An 18190-nucleotide genomic window follows, 5' to 3' on the forward strand; every position below is an offset into this window, starting at 1 on the left:
CAACACCGTAGATTCGCCTCTGTACTTTTGCATCAGCTACTCAGACTTTATTTGGATTTTCCTGCTCGCGTGTGACAATGCAAGAACAATATAGCCATTGTATGTTTGTGCGTGTGTAACTGCGTGCGTGTCTGTGGTGGTGGGGGGAGGACAGAGGGTATCCCTGTACATCCGTGAGAGGGCAGTATGAGGCTGACCCTGGCACCAGTTGCGTGGGAGTTCCCCGAGCGGCCGCTATGCTGCCGCTGCAGCTGCTCCGCTGCTGCGAGCGCGGCCGCGACCGCGGCACGGCGCCTCGTGACGTCCGAGCCACCTGGGCGTGCGCGATGCCGCCGTCGGCCCCGAACGCGCGTGGGCTTTCCATTCCCACGCTCCTCGCGGCGCGTGCACGCCCTCCGATGCTGTTGCTGTGACGGCGCCGCGCGTGCCCGCCCGCGCTCGCTCGCTCGCTCCCTCTGAGCAGAGCAGCGCTGCCCGGGTGATGCTGTAGCAACTGCAGCCTACCGCACGCTGCACTCGGGACAACGGAGACAGCCTGAACCCATTGCATTCGCTCATGAAGATGTCCAACAATGACATTAATATATCGTCCACGGAAAGGATGGTAAAATGTGAGTACAAGCCAACATTAAAATGCACCATCGATTAAAAAAAACATGAAAGCATAGCTAGAGAACAATTTCAGACGATTGAATACATATGTGATGATGGTGACACCGTTCTGTGGAAGCATTGGGAGCTCATGCAGATCGTTAGGAACCTTGGATAGAAAAAAAAATAAGCATATAGCATTCGATCTCACTGTCTTGTTTTAAGAGAATCGTTGCAAAAATAATGTTCTAGCCGTTAAATGTTTTTTGTTTGCTAATTAAATTTCATCGCGATGACAGGTATTGCTTTGGTGTGTGAAGCTCTAATTCTGTTAGTTACAATTATCCCTATTTTTTGAGCATGGGTGTCGCTCGTTTGCTGTTATTCCAGTCAACCTTCCCACCTATTGCCAACTATAATTATTTAGATTTTTTAAAGCAGACTGGCGCTGTCCAAGAGGCTGCTGCTGATCTCCACGCAAGCCACTTGGTCAATGCATGCAAAAATAGATTTGGGTTACATATTTTACAATTAACAAGAGCAGTGACCTCGTTTTCTGTTTGTTTTATTTATGATAAAGCCTTCCGTTTATTTTGATTTCCGCATTTAAAGACACCGCCCGAGTGGAATATGCGTTTTATTGCAGTGGCTTCGCAACAACGTCCATTTCAGAGTGTGTGGGTGATTCCCTCACTTAAAGGTCTCCCCTGGCATTCAGAACATCCACGCAATAGGCGTTACTGCAGATTCCTGTTTATAAGTGGATGGGAAGGTGGTGGGGGGGGGGGGAAGATTTTGGAAGAATCCTCTTGTTGATGGTGCGAATGTTGTACTTGGTTATATCGGAATGAGACAACGATTGACAGCGATGAGTGGAACGAGTCGGTGGGATTGGGATTACCTTTGTGGCTGTTGTGCATTCCACGCCAATGGTTAAACATTGCTCAGTGTCGGGATGTTTATGGAAACACGAGGCACTGTGGAGTTAATTGAAATCTGATTACCAGAAAAAAAATCCTTCATACTGGAGGGTAAACGACGTCAGAATGCGATAATCTTTACGTGTCTCGTTAGACGGGTTTGCTGAATATTGGCGCTGGTTCACCCACCCCTCCATTGAATGCAATAGCATAACAACTAAGCGGTTACAGTTTAGGACGTGCACGACTGCATTATTAGGCAAATCGGTTTTAGTATCCTGTTTATCATTATGGGTATTGTAAAAATGTTTTTTCTGGCTGACTAGCCTTATATTTTGCACAAAATTGGATTTCCTATGTATTTGCTATATCCTATTTATTCTTTTCAGGAAGTATGAACTGTCTACTTTTATTGTTTATTGATCGAATTTTAGTGTGTGTGTAAACAACCACCATTGACATAGTGAAAATAAAAAGCATTGAATAGCATATAAAATATGAATTGAGTAATCAAGAGCCAATTTTTTTTTCAAAATTTACACATTTCTTTAAGATTTTGCATAAAAGAAACTATTTTGAACATTCACCTCACGTCTGTCAGTTCACCACCTCCACAGTCTAAAATATTGCCCATTCAATTGCTCCACAATAGTAATTTGCTCTTGGATGGTAAAGTAAAAATGGAAATACAAACTTATGAGAGCAAATGTTTAAAAAGATTTTTATGAGCTTGGTGCATGGAGCTTAGAAATATAGAGGGCTATGGGTAACCCTAGGTGATTTCTAAAGTAAGTACATGTTCGGCACAGCATTGTGGGTCGAAGGACCTGTATTGTGCTGTAGGTTTTCTATGTTTCTATGATCTTGTTATGCTAAGAATGTTGTAAAACCATGGATGCACTTTCAAAGTGTAGTTACTTTTCTAATGAAGGAAACGTTTTTCAGTGACTTTCCTGTGATGTCATTTGAAGCCAAGACACTTGGACAACTCTCCTGAAAGGTGCTTATTGTAATTTGAACAAAAAACGGCAGCTTGGAATCTACCTATCCCAGCACCTGACTTTTAATGTTGAGTTCACTGAAGTGGGACTTGAACCCAAAGCGTCTGATTTATGATAAATTTGCTTTCAGTAGAGTCATTGCTAACAATGAGGGTTCATTGATGGATAGTTTACACTTATCCAAGAGGTTCTTTAGTTAGTTATTTAAGTTAAAGCACAATTAAGGCTGTTGCAAATAAGGCTGCCAAATTGATGGCCGGAGAAACATAATTTCTCTCACTTTCACAGCGAGGAGTAGGATGTTGCCTGTGATGTGATGATCAGCCTGCTCTTGGTCTTAAGCATGTTGATGTGTCTATTAGCTATGTTCTACTAGCTTGGTTTGAATTCTACCGAACAGTAATAAAGTACAAAATAGTTCACACCCCCGTACCAGCAAACCCTGATAAAGAATGCTAAGACTAGTTGTGTTAATATGCGCTCTGTGATGCTGGAATATGAAGTTAATGTTCATGTGATCATCTCAATTGGAAAACTCGATGGATTTCCAATGAATGGCACTTACTCATTCATTTAAATACAGGGTAAATTTATTTGTAGATTGAACGAGCCCTTCAGAGACATCGTCCTTTCATTTGAATTTCAACTGGACATTCATGGATTTGCCTGAGTTCACTCCTGTGATTGATGCTGCTAAATTGAATTGAATTGACTTTATTTCTTACATCCTTTACATAGATGAGGAGTAAAAATCTTTACTTTATGTCTCCGTTTAAATGTGCAATGTGCAATTTATAGTAATTTAGTATGTACAACAGGACATTCAATATAACATAGAAATACAATTGTATCAGAGTGAACTAATCAGTCTGATGGCCCGGTGGAAAAAGCTGTCCTGGAGCCCGTTGGTCCTGGCTTTTATGCTGCGATACTGTTTCCCGGATGGTAGCAGCTGAAACAGTTTGTGGTTGGGGTGACTCGGGTCCCCAATGATCCTTTGGACCCTTTTTTACAGACCTGTCTCTGTAAGTGTCCTGAATAGTGGGAAGTTCACATCTACAGATGCGCTGGGCTGTCCGCACCACTCTCTGCTGAGTCCTGTGATTGACGGAAGTACAGTTCCCATACCAGGCAGTGATGCAGTCAGTCAGGATGCTCTCAGTTGTACCCCTGTTGAAAGTCCTTAGGATTTGGGGACTCACGCCAAACTTCTTTAACCATCTGAGGTGAAAGAGGCGCTGTTGTGCTTTTTTCACCACGCAGCCGGTATGTACACACCATGTGAGATCCTTGGTGATGTGTATGTCTAGAAACTTAAAGCTGTTCGCCCTTTTAACCCTAGATCCATTGATGGCAATAGGGGTTAGCCTGTCTCTATTCACAATCAGCTCCTTTGTTTTTGTGACATTGATGGAGAGGTTGTTTTCTTGACACCACTGTGTCAGGGTGATGACTTCTTCTCTGAAGGCTGCCTCATTATTATTTGACATAAGGCTAATCAATGTCGTATTGTCAGCAAATTTAATCAGCAGATTGGAGCCGTGGGTGGTGACACAGTCGTGGATAATACAGAGAGTAAAGGAGGGGGCTTAGGATCCCCTCTGAGGGGCACCTGTGTTGAGGGTCAGAGGGGCAGAGGTGAGGTATTTTACAATATATTGATATTGTAAAATATAGCTTAAATTGTATATATGCTTTCATTATTGTAAACAAAAAACTCAGATGGTTTCCTTTTTAGCTTGCTAGCTCCTTCTGATTTCACAAACCTGTTCATAGAAATGTATCTATAAGGATGATAGCCATGTAAGGTAGCGGTTGATGCTGTGTACCCAGTTCTAATGACTTTTGCAATTAAAGTGTACCTTTGTAAGATTCATATTTGGCCATCTGCAAAGGGAATGATTCAAATATGCCAAAGTATCATCCAATTTCATTATCATGTGAAGTATCAGAATTACCCGAGGGTATTTTCATATATGAAAGTTTAATGTGTGAAAGCTTTGTAAGTTTTACTCATGATATACTTGTATGCACAACGTAAGTTATTTGCTATAGTAGGTTGTTAAAACTTTGACAAGAAATCTAAAATGGTGCTCAAGAGGAACAAATGAAATGTTCAATATATAACACAGCAACACACACAAAATGCCGGAGGAACTCAGCAGACTGGGCAGCATCTATGGAAAAGAGTACAGTCGACGTTTCAGGCCGAGACCCTTCAGCAAGACCCTTCAAAAGTCCTGATGAAGGGTCTTGGCCCGAAACATTGACTGTACTCTTTTTCATAGATTTACCTGACCTGCTGAGTTCCTCCAGCAATTTGTGTGTGTTGCTTTGGATTTCCAGCATCTGCAGATTTTCTCTTGTTTGTGATTGGAGTATATAACGCAGAACAGTGGAGCATGGTTTAGGCCTCTCAGCCCATGGTGCAGCTTTAAGAACTTGGCGTTTTTTTAGATAGCAGCAATGAAGAAAGTGAATCATGCCATAAGGAATCAGGAGCAGCAAGAAAAAAAACAATACTGGAAGAAAAATGAATACAAAATACAATGGTTAAATGAAACAAAACAAAACTAATAACTGACGAGGGCAGAAATCCAATAGAGAATGACAAAATACTGTAAGTGGTGTTGAGGTACTAGTCATTAACATTTCAGAGATGGTTTCTTCATGAAGAATTGTTTTGTTAAATGATCCATCCCTGAATCATTAACATGTCAGTACATTTGTTCAGCTGTTGATCGACCTGCCACCTTTCTAGACTCTGCCTGTACAGCTGACTAGGTTTTTGTGCTCAAGGTTCTGGTGTGAAGAACCATGATGCATTTTTTTTACCAGAACTTAATGAGCATTGTTTGGGACATGTAGGTGAAATACTCTGCCTTGAAGTTGGTTATATGTTACTACAGTCCAGTGCTAGAGGACTGAAAGTGATTTTCCCCGGATGCATCAGGATTAAGTGAAATTCTGAGTTAAATAGTGCTGACACATGTGAGCTGTTTTCAGCAACTCATTCCAACTAACCAGTGATTACAGTCCGCTGACCCATATAGTTTAATGCTTGCACAGAATATTACTGGGAGCAATAAGGTTTCATTGATCTAAAGTGCTCTATTCACTCACAACCCAACTTAGTTCATATCGTGCAGACTGCTTCACAGCCTCATGATTTAAGCGAGTCTTTCAGGGTGCACCTCTGCCTATGGTGGAAACTTGACTTGGATAGCTTCCTTTTAAGTTATTTACTAATTGGCTCTTACTCTAATCTTTCTTCCTTTATCTGAGTCATGATCTCACAGAACTTTGCCACAGCCTCTGTTCATATCACTCTCCCACACCAATCACTTTCACTTCTTCCAACAATGTTTTGATCTCCACTCCCTCATCAATTATCAAACTGTCCACAGGAGCACTGATAGCCATAAATAAACACCTTGTCCTTTCTTCCTGTATCTTCAGTATTGCTGCTGTGTTGTCCATTCAAGCAGCAGGAAAGTGGAACATCTTTTTGTCTTTATCAGCCATCTTAACAGTGGGTCACGCAAGCTACCTTAAATAATATTTCATCTTAAGAGTGGCTGCTCTTAGAGAGCTCTACCCATAGCTGGACATTGTGCTGGTAATTCATGCTTTGTCTGTGACTTCTGAAATAATGCATGACCAGTGTGTGTAATCACATGAAAGGCACAGAACTGCACTACACACAGCTACCCAGTTGTTCCCGATGCAATAATAAGCCCAGGATATTCTGCAGATGCTGGAAATGCAGAGCAACACACACAAAATGCTGGATGTACTCAGCAAGTCAACTCTTTATTCATTTCCATAGGTGCCGTCTGACCTGCTGAGATCCTTCAGCATTTTGTGTGTGTCCTCTAGACAGTGCCTTCTCAGCATATATTTCATGTATTGTATATTTCTTGTTTTATTGTTTTGTATCTATACAATTAAAATACAGAATGAAGTTTATTAAAATTGAGTAAGGTCTTAAAACTTCGAATAATTTTGTAGGTTATTAAGAATATCTTTTATCTCATTCATGGGTAACATTGCCACAGTGTTTCTTTCTCAAACGTATCTTTACATTTTCACCACCATTTATCCATCCATGCTTCCATATATTTTTGACTCCATTTTGTTTAATTTATAAAGGTAGACAGTGACTGCTTATGTTATCAAAAGAAAGGCCTGTGACCCAGCACATTAAGATGATGCATTTTTAGTTATCGCTCAGTAGCTAATATTGTATAACGAAATGCTGACACTAATATTTCCCTTCATAGAGAAAGCCAAAGGTAAGATTGACATAGGCCAGGTTATAAACTCCAGGACAGTCACCTAAAAAATAATGTTAACCTAGCAGTGGAAATGAAAAATTGTGAGGGAGAAGGTTGAAGAATTGAAAAAATTACTTTAAGTGGAGAACTTACAAAATAGAAAATAAGGTTTTTTTTTAACTTTTACTAATAATGATATTACATTTTCATGTGATGTTTTAAAAATTAAATAATGTAATAAATTTATTTATGAATTATACTGAATTGTTGGTTTGCATTATTTTCTTCATTTTATGTTTTATGTTGACTTAGAATAGTGGTTTAAAAATACAGTGGCAGTACACCAAGCTTGTTGGCTGATATTATTAAATATTTGCTCAAATAAGAATGATCACTGTACTAAATCCTGGCAAATTACATAATGTTACAAAAAGTATCAAACTACTGGAGGAACCTAGCGGGAGTTAACCTGAAACATCAATACAGTACCACAGATGTTGCTCGACCCATTGAGTTCGTCCAATAGTTTATTTTTGCATCATCTGCAGTCTCTTGTGTCCACATAGTGTTAATTCCTTTTCTTTCTGATATTTATGGGGATTTAATGAAAAATAAAATGGTATTCTTTGACAAATAGTTAATCTAAAAACTGAACTATAAATCCTAATTTTGATTGACAGACATAATGCAAAATAAAAACTAGGCTAGGACGGGATTAGAGTTAGTCCTGTTGATAAACTAATACCATTATTAAAAATAAAATTCCTGTGATATTGTAGTAATGTCATGCAGATCTTTTACATGGATTTGATTTTCAAGTTTCCTTCTTGTATTGATTTATCATTGTTAGGTAGTTATAGAACATAGAACAGAGAACATAGAATAGTACAGCACATTACAGGCCCTTCAGCCCACAATGTTCTGCCGACCCTCAAACCCTGCCTCCCATATAAACCCCCACCTTAAATTCCTCCATATACCTGTCTAGTAGTCTCTTAAACTTCACCAGTGTATCTGCCTCCACCACTGACTCAGGCAGTGCATGCCACCCACTAACCAGTCTCTGAGTAAAAAACCTTCCTCTAATATTCCCCTTGAACTTCCCACCCCTTACCTTAAAGCCATGTCCTCTTGTATTGAGCAGTGGTGCCCTGGGGAAGAGGAACTAGCTATCCACTCTATCTATTCCTCTTATTATCTTGTACACCTCTATCATATCTTCTCTCATCCTCCTTCTCTCCAAAGAGTAAAGCCCTAACTTCCTTAATCTCTGATCATAATGCATACTTTCTAAACCAGGCAGCATCCTGGTAAATCTCCTCTGTACCCTTCCCAATGCTTCCACATCCTTCCTATAGTGAGGCGACCAGAACTGGACACAGTACTCCAATTGTGATCTAACGAGAGTTTTATAGAGCTGCATCATTGCATCGCGACTCTTAAACTCTGTCCCTCAACTTATGAAAGCTAACACCCCATAAGCTTTCTTAACTACCCTATCTACCTGTGAGGCAACTTTCAGGGATCTGTGGACATGTACCTCCAGATCCCTCTGCTATGTTATGTAAGTATGCTAACTTTTCCCAGTAAGATTGTATGCATGATAGACCTGTGAAGAAGTTTTGCAGGTTGGGGTATATGTGTGCATGCATGCGTGTGCTTTGTACACTTAAACTGCAAAGTGTCAGCCCTGGTGCTGTGCATGCTTGTGGAGTGAATCAAAGTGGACATGACATTATAGAGTGCATTATTACTCATGTTGTGAACATCCACTGAATTATGTTGTGCATAATTTACGAAGTCACACACATAGCATGAATTTAGCTCAGTTGTGCCTGGAGCTCTTAAAGCAGCAATTCATATAAGGGACTGATGCTTGAAGTGGCTTGAGTGATTGCCTTTTTAGATTGGATGCTAACCTCATGATGTTAATCAGTGTGTAGTGCTGAGCTGATGCCACTGCTGCAGTTTTGGAGCTTAGCGCTCTAGCTAATGTTGTCTTTTGACCTCACATAACTGAATATACACTGGGCAGCAGGAAGAGGCGTCCACCAGTACAATTAAAAGGAACCATCACCGCTTCCTTACTGTATGTACGCAGGCTGGTCTTCTACATTGTAGCTCCAGCCCAATTATATAGTTTTTTACTGAGTGCTTTACATATTCTGTATAGGCCACAGTCTCTGATGAGTGTTCCTGTGAAGGCCATTTCCATTTTCCCTCAATAGTGGATTGGACATGTCCACTCAAATTAGCTCTTGTTGCTAAATGTAAATCACTTAGTCATGCACAAGAGATAGCAATGTATCAGTGAGTCCTGTGGAGTTAATGAGGAGGATGCAGTTGAGTAGCTAACAGTAGGCTTCAACTATGCTCACAGTTCAAAGTAAAATTTATTATCAGAGAATATGCATGTCACCACATACAACCCTGAGATTATTTTTCTTGCCGGTATACTCGGTATATATAGAATAGTAACTGTAAACAGGATCAATGAAAGAGCAATAGCATCGAAGACAATAAACAAGAGAAAATCTGCAGATGCTGGAAATCTGAACAACACACACAAAATGCTGGAAGAACTAGAAGACGACAGACTGCGAAAACTGTGAAATTGAGACTTAAGAATTTAACAATGTTACATAGTTTGAAGTTGGAGTGAAGTATCTGAATTCTAAGTAAGAGAATAAATTTATTGCAATTGTTGGTAGATGAGAGGTGTAAGGGGGTGATTTGAGAAGAGTCTGAGCCAGTAGTACGGATGGTAAAATATAACACTAGAATGTAACATTTACTGAGTTTGAAACACTTGTGCAGTAATTGAATAGACTGTGGGTTTGCATTCATATTCTTGCTGATTGACTCACAAGATTGAATTCCAGAGTTATCTACTAATCTTGTTTTCCGAGCTTATGTCTGACTGGCTTTGCAAATACAATCCACTTTCTAATCTGTATCTCTTCCATTTGAGGCTTCAGTACAGCCCCTAGACATTTTGAAATCCATCTTTCCTATGGTAACTATTTTTTTTCAGGTATTTCTCTGGTCAGGTTCACAGCATGCAAAACTAAAAGGATCAGATGTACAAGCTTGCTTTAAGTATCCTTGGTTAGATTTAACTGTAGCTAGCCACTCAAGTTATTGGCTTCTGCTGATGCATCCAGGCATTGATGAGTGTTGTTAGTGCTGACTGAAAGCTAAAATCATTTAAATGAGCAGTCAGCACAAAGTTAACATGTTGCCTGCATTGCAATTAACAGTTGAAGTTTGATAATGGTGCACGATGCACTTTTCTGGTTTTGGGAGCAACAGAAAGTAGTTCTTAATATCATTAGTGATAGGAAGCCATTATTAAACATTCTGGAGAGTTAATTTCTGGTACTTGGTTATAGGAAGACCTGAAATATTAAGTATGAAGAACATGGAAGGTAGTTCCACAAAGAACTAAAGCAAGCACACACCACAAGTGCAGTTCAGTAATTGAGATTTCGTCTGCAAATTATTCATTTACAATTTAGTTTTTATTAAAATTATTCAGTAGAATTTGAACTCCTTGCAAACATATTGCTTTTTAATAAAATTACCCACAAGTGATATATTACACTCTTATTTCATTTGCATAAAATGCTCTCCAAATGTAAATCTTTGCTCATTAATCAACTGTATTTTCATATTCTACAAAAATATGTATTTTCATAATCCTACCAAAAATAGTAGATGTAGCCAAGTTCATCATTAGAGCCCTTCCCACCACTCAGCACATTTATTCGGAGCACTGTCGCAGGAAAGCAGAATCCATCTTCAAGGATCCTCACCACCCTGGCCATACTCTCTTCTCACTGCTGCTATCAGGAAGAAGGTACAGGAACTTCAGGACCCACACCACCAGGTTCACAAACAGTTATTACCCCTCAACCATCAGGCTCTTGAATAAGTGAGCATAATTTCATTCAACTTCATCCGCCCCATCACTGAATTGTTCCCTCAACTTATGGACTCACTTTCAAGGACTTTTCATCTCATGCTTCTGATATTAATTGCTTATTTATTTATTATTATTTCTTTGTTTTTGTATTTGCACAATTTGTTGTCTTTTGTACACTGGTTGTTTATCCTTCCTGTTGAGTGTGATCTTTCATTGATTCTGTTATGTTTCTTGGATTTTCTGAGTATGCCCACGAGAAAACGAATCTCAGGGTTGTATATGGTGGCATATATGTACTTTGATAATAAATGTACTTTGAACTTTGATATTAAAATACACATCTTTTTTTTGGATACTCAAAGGGAATACATTTAGGTAGAAATATTAAAGGTCAGTCAATTGCAAGTCTTTATAGACATTCAGAAGTTTTATTTATTTCATCTGAATGATCATATTGGGCTAAATATTACTGGACTGGACCAACTGACCGCTTGGAATCAGCACCTATAGTTTGTCCTCAACTCACCTTACTAGGTCTTGAAGCACTGGGCCTGAAAGATTGGCTTGAGTGGTGGCAGGGTGTTTGGAAGAGCAGTGAGGAAGCCAGGCCCTCAAACAAAATAAGAAATTTGTCAGATGGAGAATTACGAATTCCACTTTTAAATTTCAAAAATATACTTTATTTACAAAAAATTACAGGAAAGGAAATTAATACTTAATTTCCCTCATGTTTGCTGCACCACCAAATTGATGCACATTTTAACAAAGTCACTCATGTTTTTTTCTTTAACGAATATACACACGACGTGTTTAAGAAGCTGTTATATGGCAGCCAGCCCCTCTGTGTGCAGTGGGGCAGTGGCCGCTGTCTGTGGTCCTTCCTCTTTGCAGCGGTTGCACTAAGTTTTCCCAGCCCTGTCTTTGCTGGTTGTTGAAGCTGTCATTGATAGAGTCATTTCCTAATTTGTAAGCATCTCTGCCATCCAAAAACTGCTTAAATCAAAATAAATGATTTGCGAAATTAACTCTTGATTCACTACAAAAATAGAAAATAATGTGAACTAAATGCATCAAAAACATAAATGATTGAAAACATTTAACGAAAGTATTTTAGAAGTGTGTGTGTAAGCCACAGCCCTACAATCTCAGACCCTGCAACAGTGTATCCCAGTGTAAGTTTTGGTAAATGGCAACAGATTTGAAGTTTACTGTTGTAATCCAATGCAGGACCAAATGTACAAACTTGGGGTCCTGAATCTGGCATTAAGTTTGGGGCTCCTGATTTGAAAGCAAAAGTGCCAGAGTCCCAGATTTGCTTCTATCTACCTGGTAAATGCTGATCAGAACTGCTAACATGTGCCTGTAAGAACAGAGCCACTATAAATTTTAATCTCTAGTATTGTTCATAAAAATTCAAGCATTCATGCACAACTTTAAAAATATTGTGCCTTGTAATTCAACACTTATCTAAATTAAATCTGATGTCATTGCCAGTAAAGCTGTTGCTATAGTTGGTAGCAATCTTTATTTATGATCTTGTAAATATTATCCAGTATAACATATTATAATTAAATCTGCTTTGATTTTGTGTCAATATATTTCTTCAAGCAAGGAGGATTATAGCAATGAAAGATGAGAATAAAGGCAAGGCATTGTTTTTGAAATATACAAACACAAATTGCTTCCCTTTCTTCTGCATGCCAGCCAAACTCTGTTGTGTTTGAAGCATTTCACAGACCAAACTGTGCTGAACTGACTTATAATAGTAATTGTTAGTTGACTCATAGAATTCCTAGGGTTTTTACATTTGAGCTACAATACATTGCTATCCAATTGGAGTAATTACATTTCATATCCTCATATTAGTGTATTTTGTTAAAGTCTAGTCTGCTCTCAGCATTAATTTATGGAAATAATGTTTGAAGTGATGTTCTGTAGCATGGTAAGATAGTAATGTATCATGTATACAGTGCCATAAAGTGTAGAAGCTAGAATTCTGCACTTTCCTAAACTTCATTATAAACTATGCAGAAATTAAACCAAATAAAGCGATAAATAAGATTAGCGATGAGAGAGGAGGACTTCATTTTTTCATTATCAAGAGTAATTTGAAAGACTCCAATATATTGGGTAAACACGAGGAATTCTGCAGATGCTGGAAATTCAAGCAACACACATCAAAGTTGCTGGTGAACGCAGCAGGCCAGGCAGCATCTCTAGGAAGAGGTACAGTTGACGTTTCGGGCCGAGACCCTTCATCAGGACTAACTGAAGGAGGAGCTAGTAAGAAATTTGAAAGTGGGAGGGGGAGGGGGAGATCCAATATGATAGGACAAGACAGGAGGGGGAGGGATGGAGCCAAGAGCTGGACAGGTGATTGGCAAAGGGGATATGAGAGGATCATGGGACAGGAGGCCCAGGGAGAAGGAAAAGGGGGAGGGGGGAAAACCCAGAGGATGGGCAAGGGGTATAGTGAGAGGGACAGAGGGAGAAAAAGGAGAGAGAGAGAGAGAGAGAGAGAAAGAATGTGTGTATATAAATAAGTAACCGATGGGGTACGATGGGGAGGTGGGGCATTAGCGGAAGTTGGAGAAGTCAGTGTTCATGCCATCAGGTTGGAGGCTACCCAATATATTGGGTATTTTTTATTTAATGCTTTAATGTATACCTTTTCTTAAACACTGCTCACTAAACTGAATTTCTTAAAAAAGGTAACCCATAAAATAAGATTATGTAGCACTATTTAATTCTGTGCTGTGTGATTAAAATGTGCTTACTATGAATGGAAACTTGATAATAATCTTTTTCAGGTCATTTCACATCACTTCAGAAATCTCAATGGGCATTTTACAGTGATAACCGCGCTTGCATGTCTGATGTGATTCCCATGTCACAGATGTATGGAACCATGGGACATCATTCCTTGTGCATTGTAGGGAAAATTAAACTATGTTATCTTGGAAGTTACCATGTTGGACAATACTTAGGTGAAAATGTCCTCTCAATTAAGGCCTGGACTGGGACCTCATTAATAAATCTAAACTTCCTGTACATATTTTTGTTCCTTGGCATTCCCTCAAGCAGCCCTCTAATTGGCTCTTGCTCTCTGAAATATTGCTCTTACCACATCGATACTTCCTACTCCCTATCCTTTTCTCTGATGGGTCTAGCTCCAATATTGCCAGGTCTTTGATCACTTCACTATAAACCTCCAATCCTGACTGGTCCATATTCCTGGCCAAACGATTTCTCCCAATGCTCTGATGGGGGCCCTGATTTCCACATCTAGTCTCAAAATCTTACTTAATTTCTGATCATTTTCATCGTCACAGGTCCCCATCTTGATGCTGCAGTTTGGACTCTAAAGTTACTTTACTATTACAATCTATTCTCCTGTGTCAGCATCTCCTTTGCTGTTGCATTACTGTGAGATTCAAGGCTCGCCTTTCCACCCTCCTTTTTAGGGACAATTTCCTAGCTGTCATATCAGTTCTCCTAGACTTCTGCACAGCTTGCAGCATTTGGTGATTCACACTCACAGTTGCCTCCTTCTGTGCACATCTAACCATTGTTCTCGCCTGACAACAATTTTCTCACAATGCTTATTACAGAGTAGATGAATTTTACATTTGTACAAGGTAAGTGACTCATCGGTTACTTGAGACAGGGTAAAAGATCATCTGTTACAGATGCATTGTAAATGGCTTTTAGTTTTGATTTTCAGGTGATGAAATTGCAGTGTGAAGAATTGCACTTCAAAGATGTGAGTTCATATGATTTTGTAGAGCTTCATCAACCTTGTCAAAAATGTCTGCATTACATTCATTTTTCAAAGGTGCAGTGATTTTGACTCAAGTATGCAAAATTGTCAGACAAAATAATTGCAGACCAAAATCATTGTTTAGGTATGGTCTCATAAGTTTTTAAAGCCAAAGCATTGACTTTTAATCTGCCCACTTAGTAGATGGTTAACTGGAGTTTTTCTGCTTCCAATTCTCCCCCCCCCCACCACCAATTTTTGTGCATTTTTAGCAGGGTGGGGCAATTCCAGCTCCCTCATGGCAGGGCCACACAAACAGTTAAATGTAAGGAATTCATTATCGGATTATGATCCCCAACATGATTTTAACTGGTGATCCTGGCATTTGCACAGTGCTGAATCACCAGTGCAAGTTGGCATGAGACCAATATGTAATTTTAATTTAGCACTGTTTACTCATGGGCCAGGAGGAGTGGTGCCGGGAAACCTTGGCATGGCCCCTCACAGTATGGTAGCACAGAAAAGATTTTTTATGCTATCAAACTTAAAGGCAGATATTTATCCAAATAAATTAAATTAGTTTCCATTTTTCAGAATTTAATTTTATTTCTGTAGGATTCTGGAACCCAATACTGCTCCATGTATCATGAAGTACATAGCAGGTTATGGACTCACAATGTATCAGGAAGGTTTAAATGAGCAACATGCACTTGCTTAAGATTGTAAACCTGCAGATTCTTTATAAAAACATATAAAGCAGCCTACTCGCTAGCTTAAAAGCAAAACACAACAATAATTAATTCAAATGCATTTATTGACATTATTATTTAACTAACTGTTCCAAAATATTCTGTATACATTATGTAAAATATTAAGAATGCCTTAAGTATCTTGCTGACAGTTGATGAAATAATTACCCCACATTAAGCCACCTAAACTGAAGTGCAATCAGTTCGTACTTTGCACTGAATGAAATAATGTCTGCAGCTGGAGTGGTATTGTCAGACTTTTTCAGTATTCTGTGAGGTATAATAGATAATTTTACCTAGGAGTTTTCCATATTATCAGCACCGGCTTTGATGGAAGAACTATAAAGCCCAGGAATGTCTCTTGGGTACACTGCTTCATTAACCGTTAAAATGGTTAATCAGGTAAACCTCCAAGTGAATATTTCCACAATAATGCAATCAAAGTTCTTTTTTTTCAGTATCCATTGGAGATTGCTGGAAAATATTGTAAATGCCTGTGAATACTATGTGTGGACATGAACGATATGTTTATGATGCCTCTATTAGTAGCCAAATTCTGTTATATAACCAGTAACAACTCAGGAAATGATCTATATCTCCAATTACACCTTCAATTGAGAAGAGCTGTACTCAAAATTATGAGTGTGTTTGACCAATTAACCATTGTTTGATTACTTTTATTGTTGGCTATGCAGACCTCGCTTTGGACAGGTAAACCAACTGTCAAAAGTGACATAATCCCCGAATTATTAAACTTTAGATTAAAGCTAACATTTAAGAACATTTTCCTTCCTGCTCATATTTCTCCCACGAGTTCCTCAGCCCATCCACAAAACGTCAAAGGTATAGATTGGTAGATGGTCATTTCCAGTGTTATGTAAAAGGGATCAAAAGTTGAATTAAAGGAATGCTCATGATATATTTGGTATTTTCTTCTACTGCAGTCAGATGTTTGTTTTAAGCTTTACAGATTTCTTCTGTTTGATCCCCATAAACCTGGAGTTATTGCAAAACAAAAACATTGCTTTTTTTCCCTGCTGTTTCTGGCCCTCCATTAGAAAGTTTTGCTGCAAGTCTGTCAAGATTGGCTACCTTGCTTAACCTCCTGCTGCTGAAATAAGTGAGTTTCATAAAAAGGGATCAATCATGATACCATCTCATTGATTTGGTGTTAATAAGCTTTGACTGAAGATTGATTTGTCCTTTGATTGTGGTTGTAGAATCTTGCAGAGTCTCATCCAGTAAGATTTGCTGCCTTACTGTGTGCACTTGGATATTGTGGCATATATGGTTGTGACAATGGTAGTTACTTTAGTGCTGACACCCCTTTTAAGGATTGCATCATGTGATTAACATCTCTGTGCTGCACTGTAACAACGTGTATGGAATGTTTCATCGCCACTTTGTTTAGAGCCCTTTAAAAGAAACAACATGACCTCTTTTGTGTATTATGTGTGTGCAACAGAAGAGATTAAGATCCCACTAGTATATATACCCAATATTTATGAGAAATTGTGGTTTCCTTCAGATGCTTGAGAGCGATACAGGTGACCCTTGCATTATGATGATGGTGGTAGTGGGGAGGTGGGGGTAGGTGGCAATATAGAACATAGAACATAGTACAGTACATTACAGGTCCTTCGGCCCACAATGTTGTGCCGACCCTCAAACCCTGCCTCCCATATTACCCCCCACCTTAAATTCCTCCATATACCTGTCTAGTAGTCTCTTAAACTTCACTAGTGTATCTGCCTCCAGCATTGACTCAGGCAGTGCATTCCACGCACCAACCACTCTCTGAGTAAAAAAACCTTCCTCTAATATCCCCCTTGAACTTCCCACCCCTTACCTTAAAGCTATGTCCTCTTGTATTGAGCAGTGGGGCCCTGGGGAAGAGGCGCTGGCTATCCACTCTATCGACTCTTCTTATTATCTTGTACACCTCTATCATGTCTCCTCTCATCCTCCTTCTCTACAAAGAGTAAAGCCCTAGCTCCCTTAATCTCTGATCATAATGCATACTCTCTAAACAAGGCAGCATCCTGGTAAATCTCCTCTGTACCCTTTCCAATGCTTCCACATCCTTCCTATAGTGAGGTGACCAGAACTGGACATAGTACTCCATTTGTGGCCTAACCAGAGTTTTATAGAGCTGCATCATTACATCGCGACTCTTAAACTCTATCCCTCGACTTATGAAAGCTAACACCCCATAAGCTTTCTTAACTACCCTATCTACCTGCGAGGCAACTTTCAGGGATCTGTGGACATGTACCCCCAGATCCCTCTGCTCCTCTACACTACCAAGTATCCTGCCATTTACTTTGTACTCTGCCTTGGAGTTTGTCTTTCGAAAGTGTACCACCTCACACTTCTCCGGGTTGAACTCCATCTGCCACTTCTCAGCCCACTTCTGCATCCTATCAATGTCTCTCTGCAATCTTCAACAATCCTCTACACTATCTACAACACCACCAACCTTTGTGTCGTCTGCAAACTTGCCAACCCACCCCTCTACCCCCATATCCAAGTCGTTAATAAAAATCACGAAAAGTAGAGGTCCCAGAACAGATCCTTATGGGACACCACTAGTCACAATCCTCCAATATGTTCTTTGAAAGTGGGCTGTATCGTGATTTTCTGTAACTAGTCGCTGCGTAATCTGCATATGTGTCAAGGAACACGAGCTGAGAAAAGAAATTGTGTTGATTTACTACTTACTTTTTCACATACATTTTGCAAGAGCAAAATTTGCAAATTTTATTCTGTACCTCAAATTTTGGGTAGGGATTTGTGAATTCTGTAAGGGCGAATTTCTATAGCCCAAGCATGGTTTGAAATACAGAAGTCATCTGAAGTTCAAATCTGTGTGAGTGACCTATAGCAAGGTAGGTAAATTAGAGAAGAAATAAAATCAACCATAATGAATTCTTATTTATAGTATCTGATTTTATTGGGAGACCAGTT

General features: G+C 39.3%; 1 protein-coding gene across 3 annotated transcripts in view; it reads left to right on the plus strand.

The window, feature by feature from the left end:
- Positions 1-445: 445 nt before the first annotated feature.
- Positions 446-18190, plus strand: part of ppp3ca (protein phosphatase 3, catalytic subunit, alpha isozyme) — a 440681-nt gene continuing 422936 nt past the window's right edge. For 2 of the 3 annotated variants that reach the window (XM_063052707.1, XM_063052709.1), the window contains exon 1: positions 448-611. In XM_063052707.1, coding sequence (XP_062908777.1) covers positions 557-611 — 55 coding nt within the window. In that variant the 5' untranslated portion in view covers positions 448-556. Of the gene's footprint in view, positions 612-18190 lie in introns of all 3 variants that reach the window. The other variant, XM_063052708.1, reaches the window with a different exon arrangement.

This window comes from Mobula hypostoma, chromosome 7 (assembly GCF_963921235.1).
Source record: "Mobula hypostoma chromosome 7, sMobHyp1.1, whole genome shotgun sequence".
Lineage (NCBI taxonomy): Eukaryota > Metazoa > Chordata > Chondrichthyes > Myliobatiformes > Myliobatidae > Mobula > Mobula hypostoma.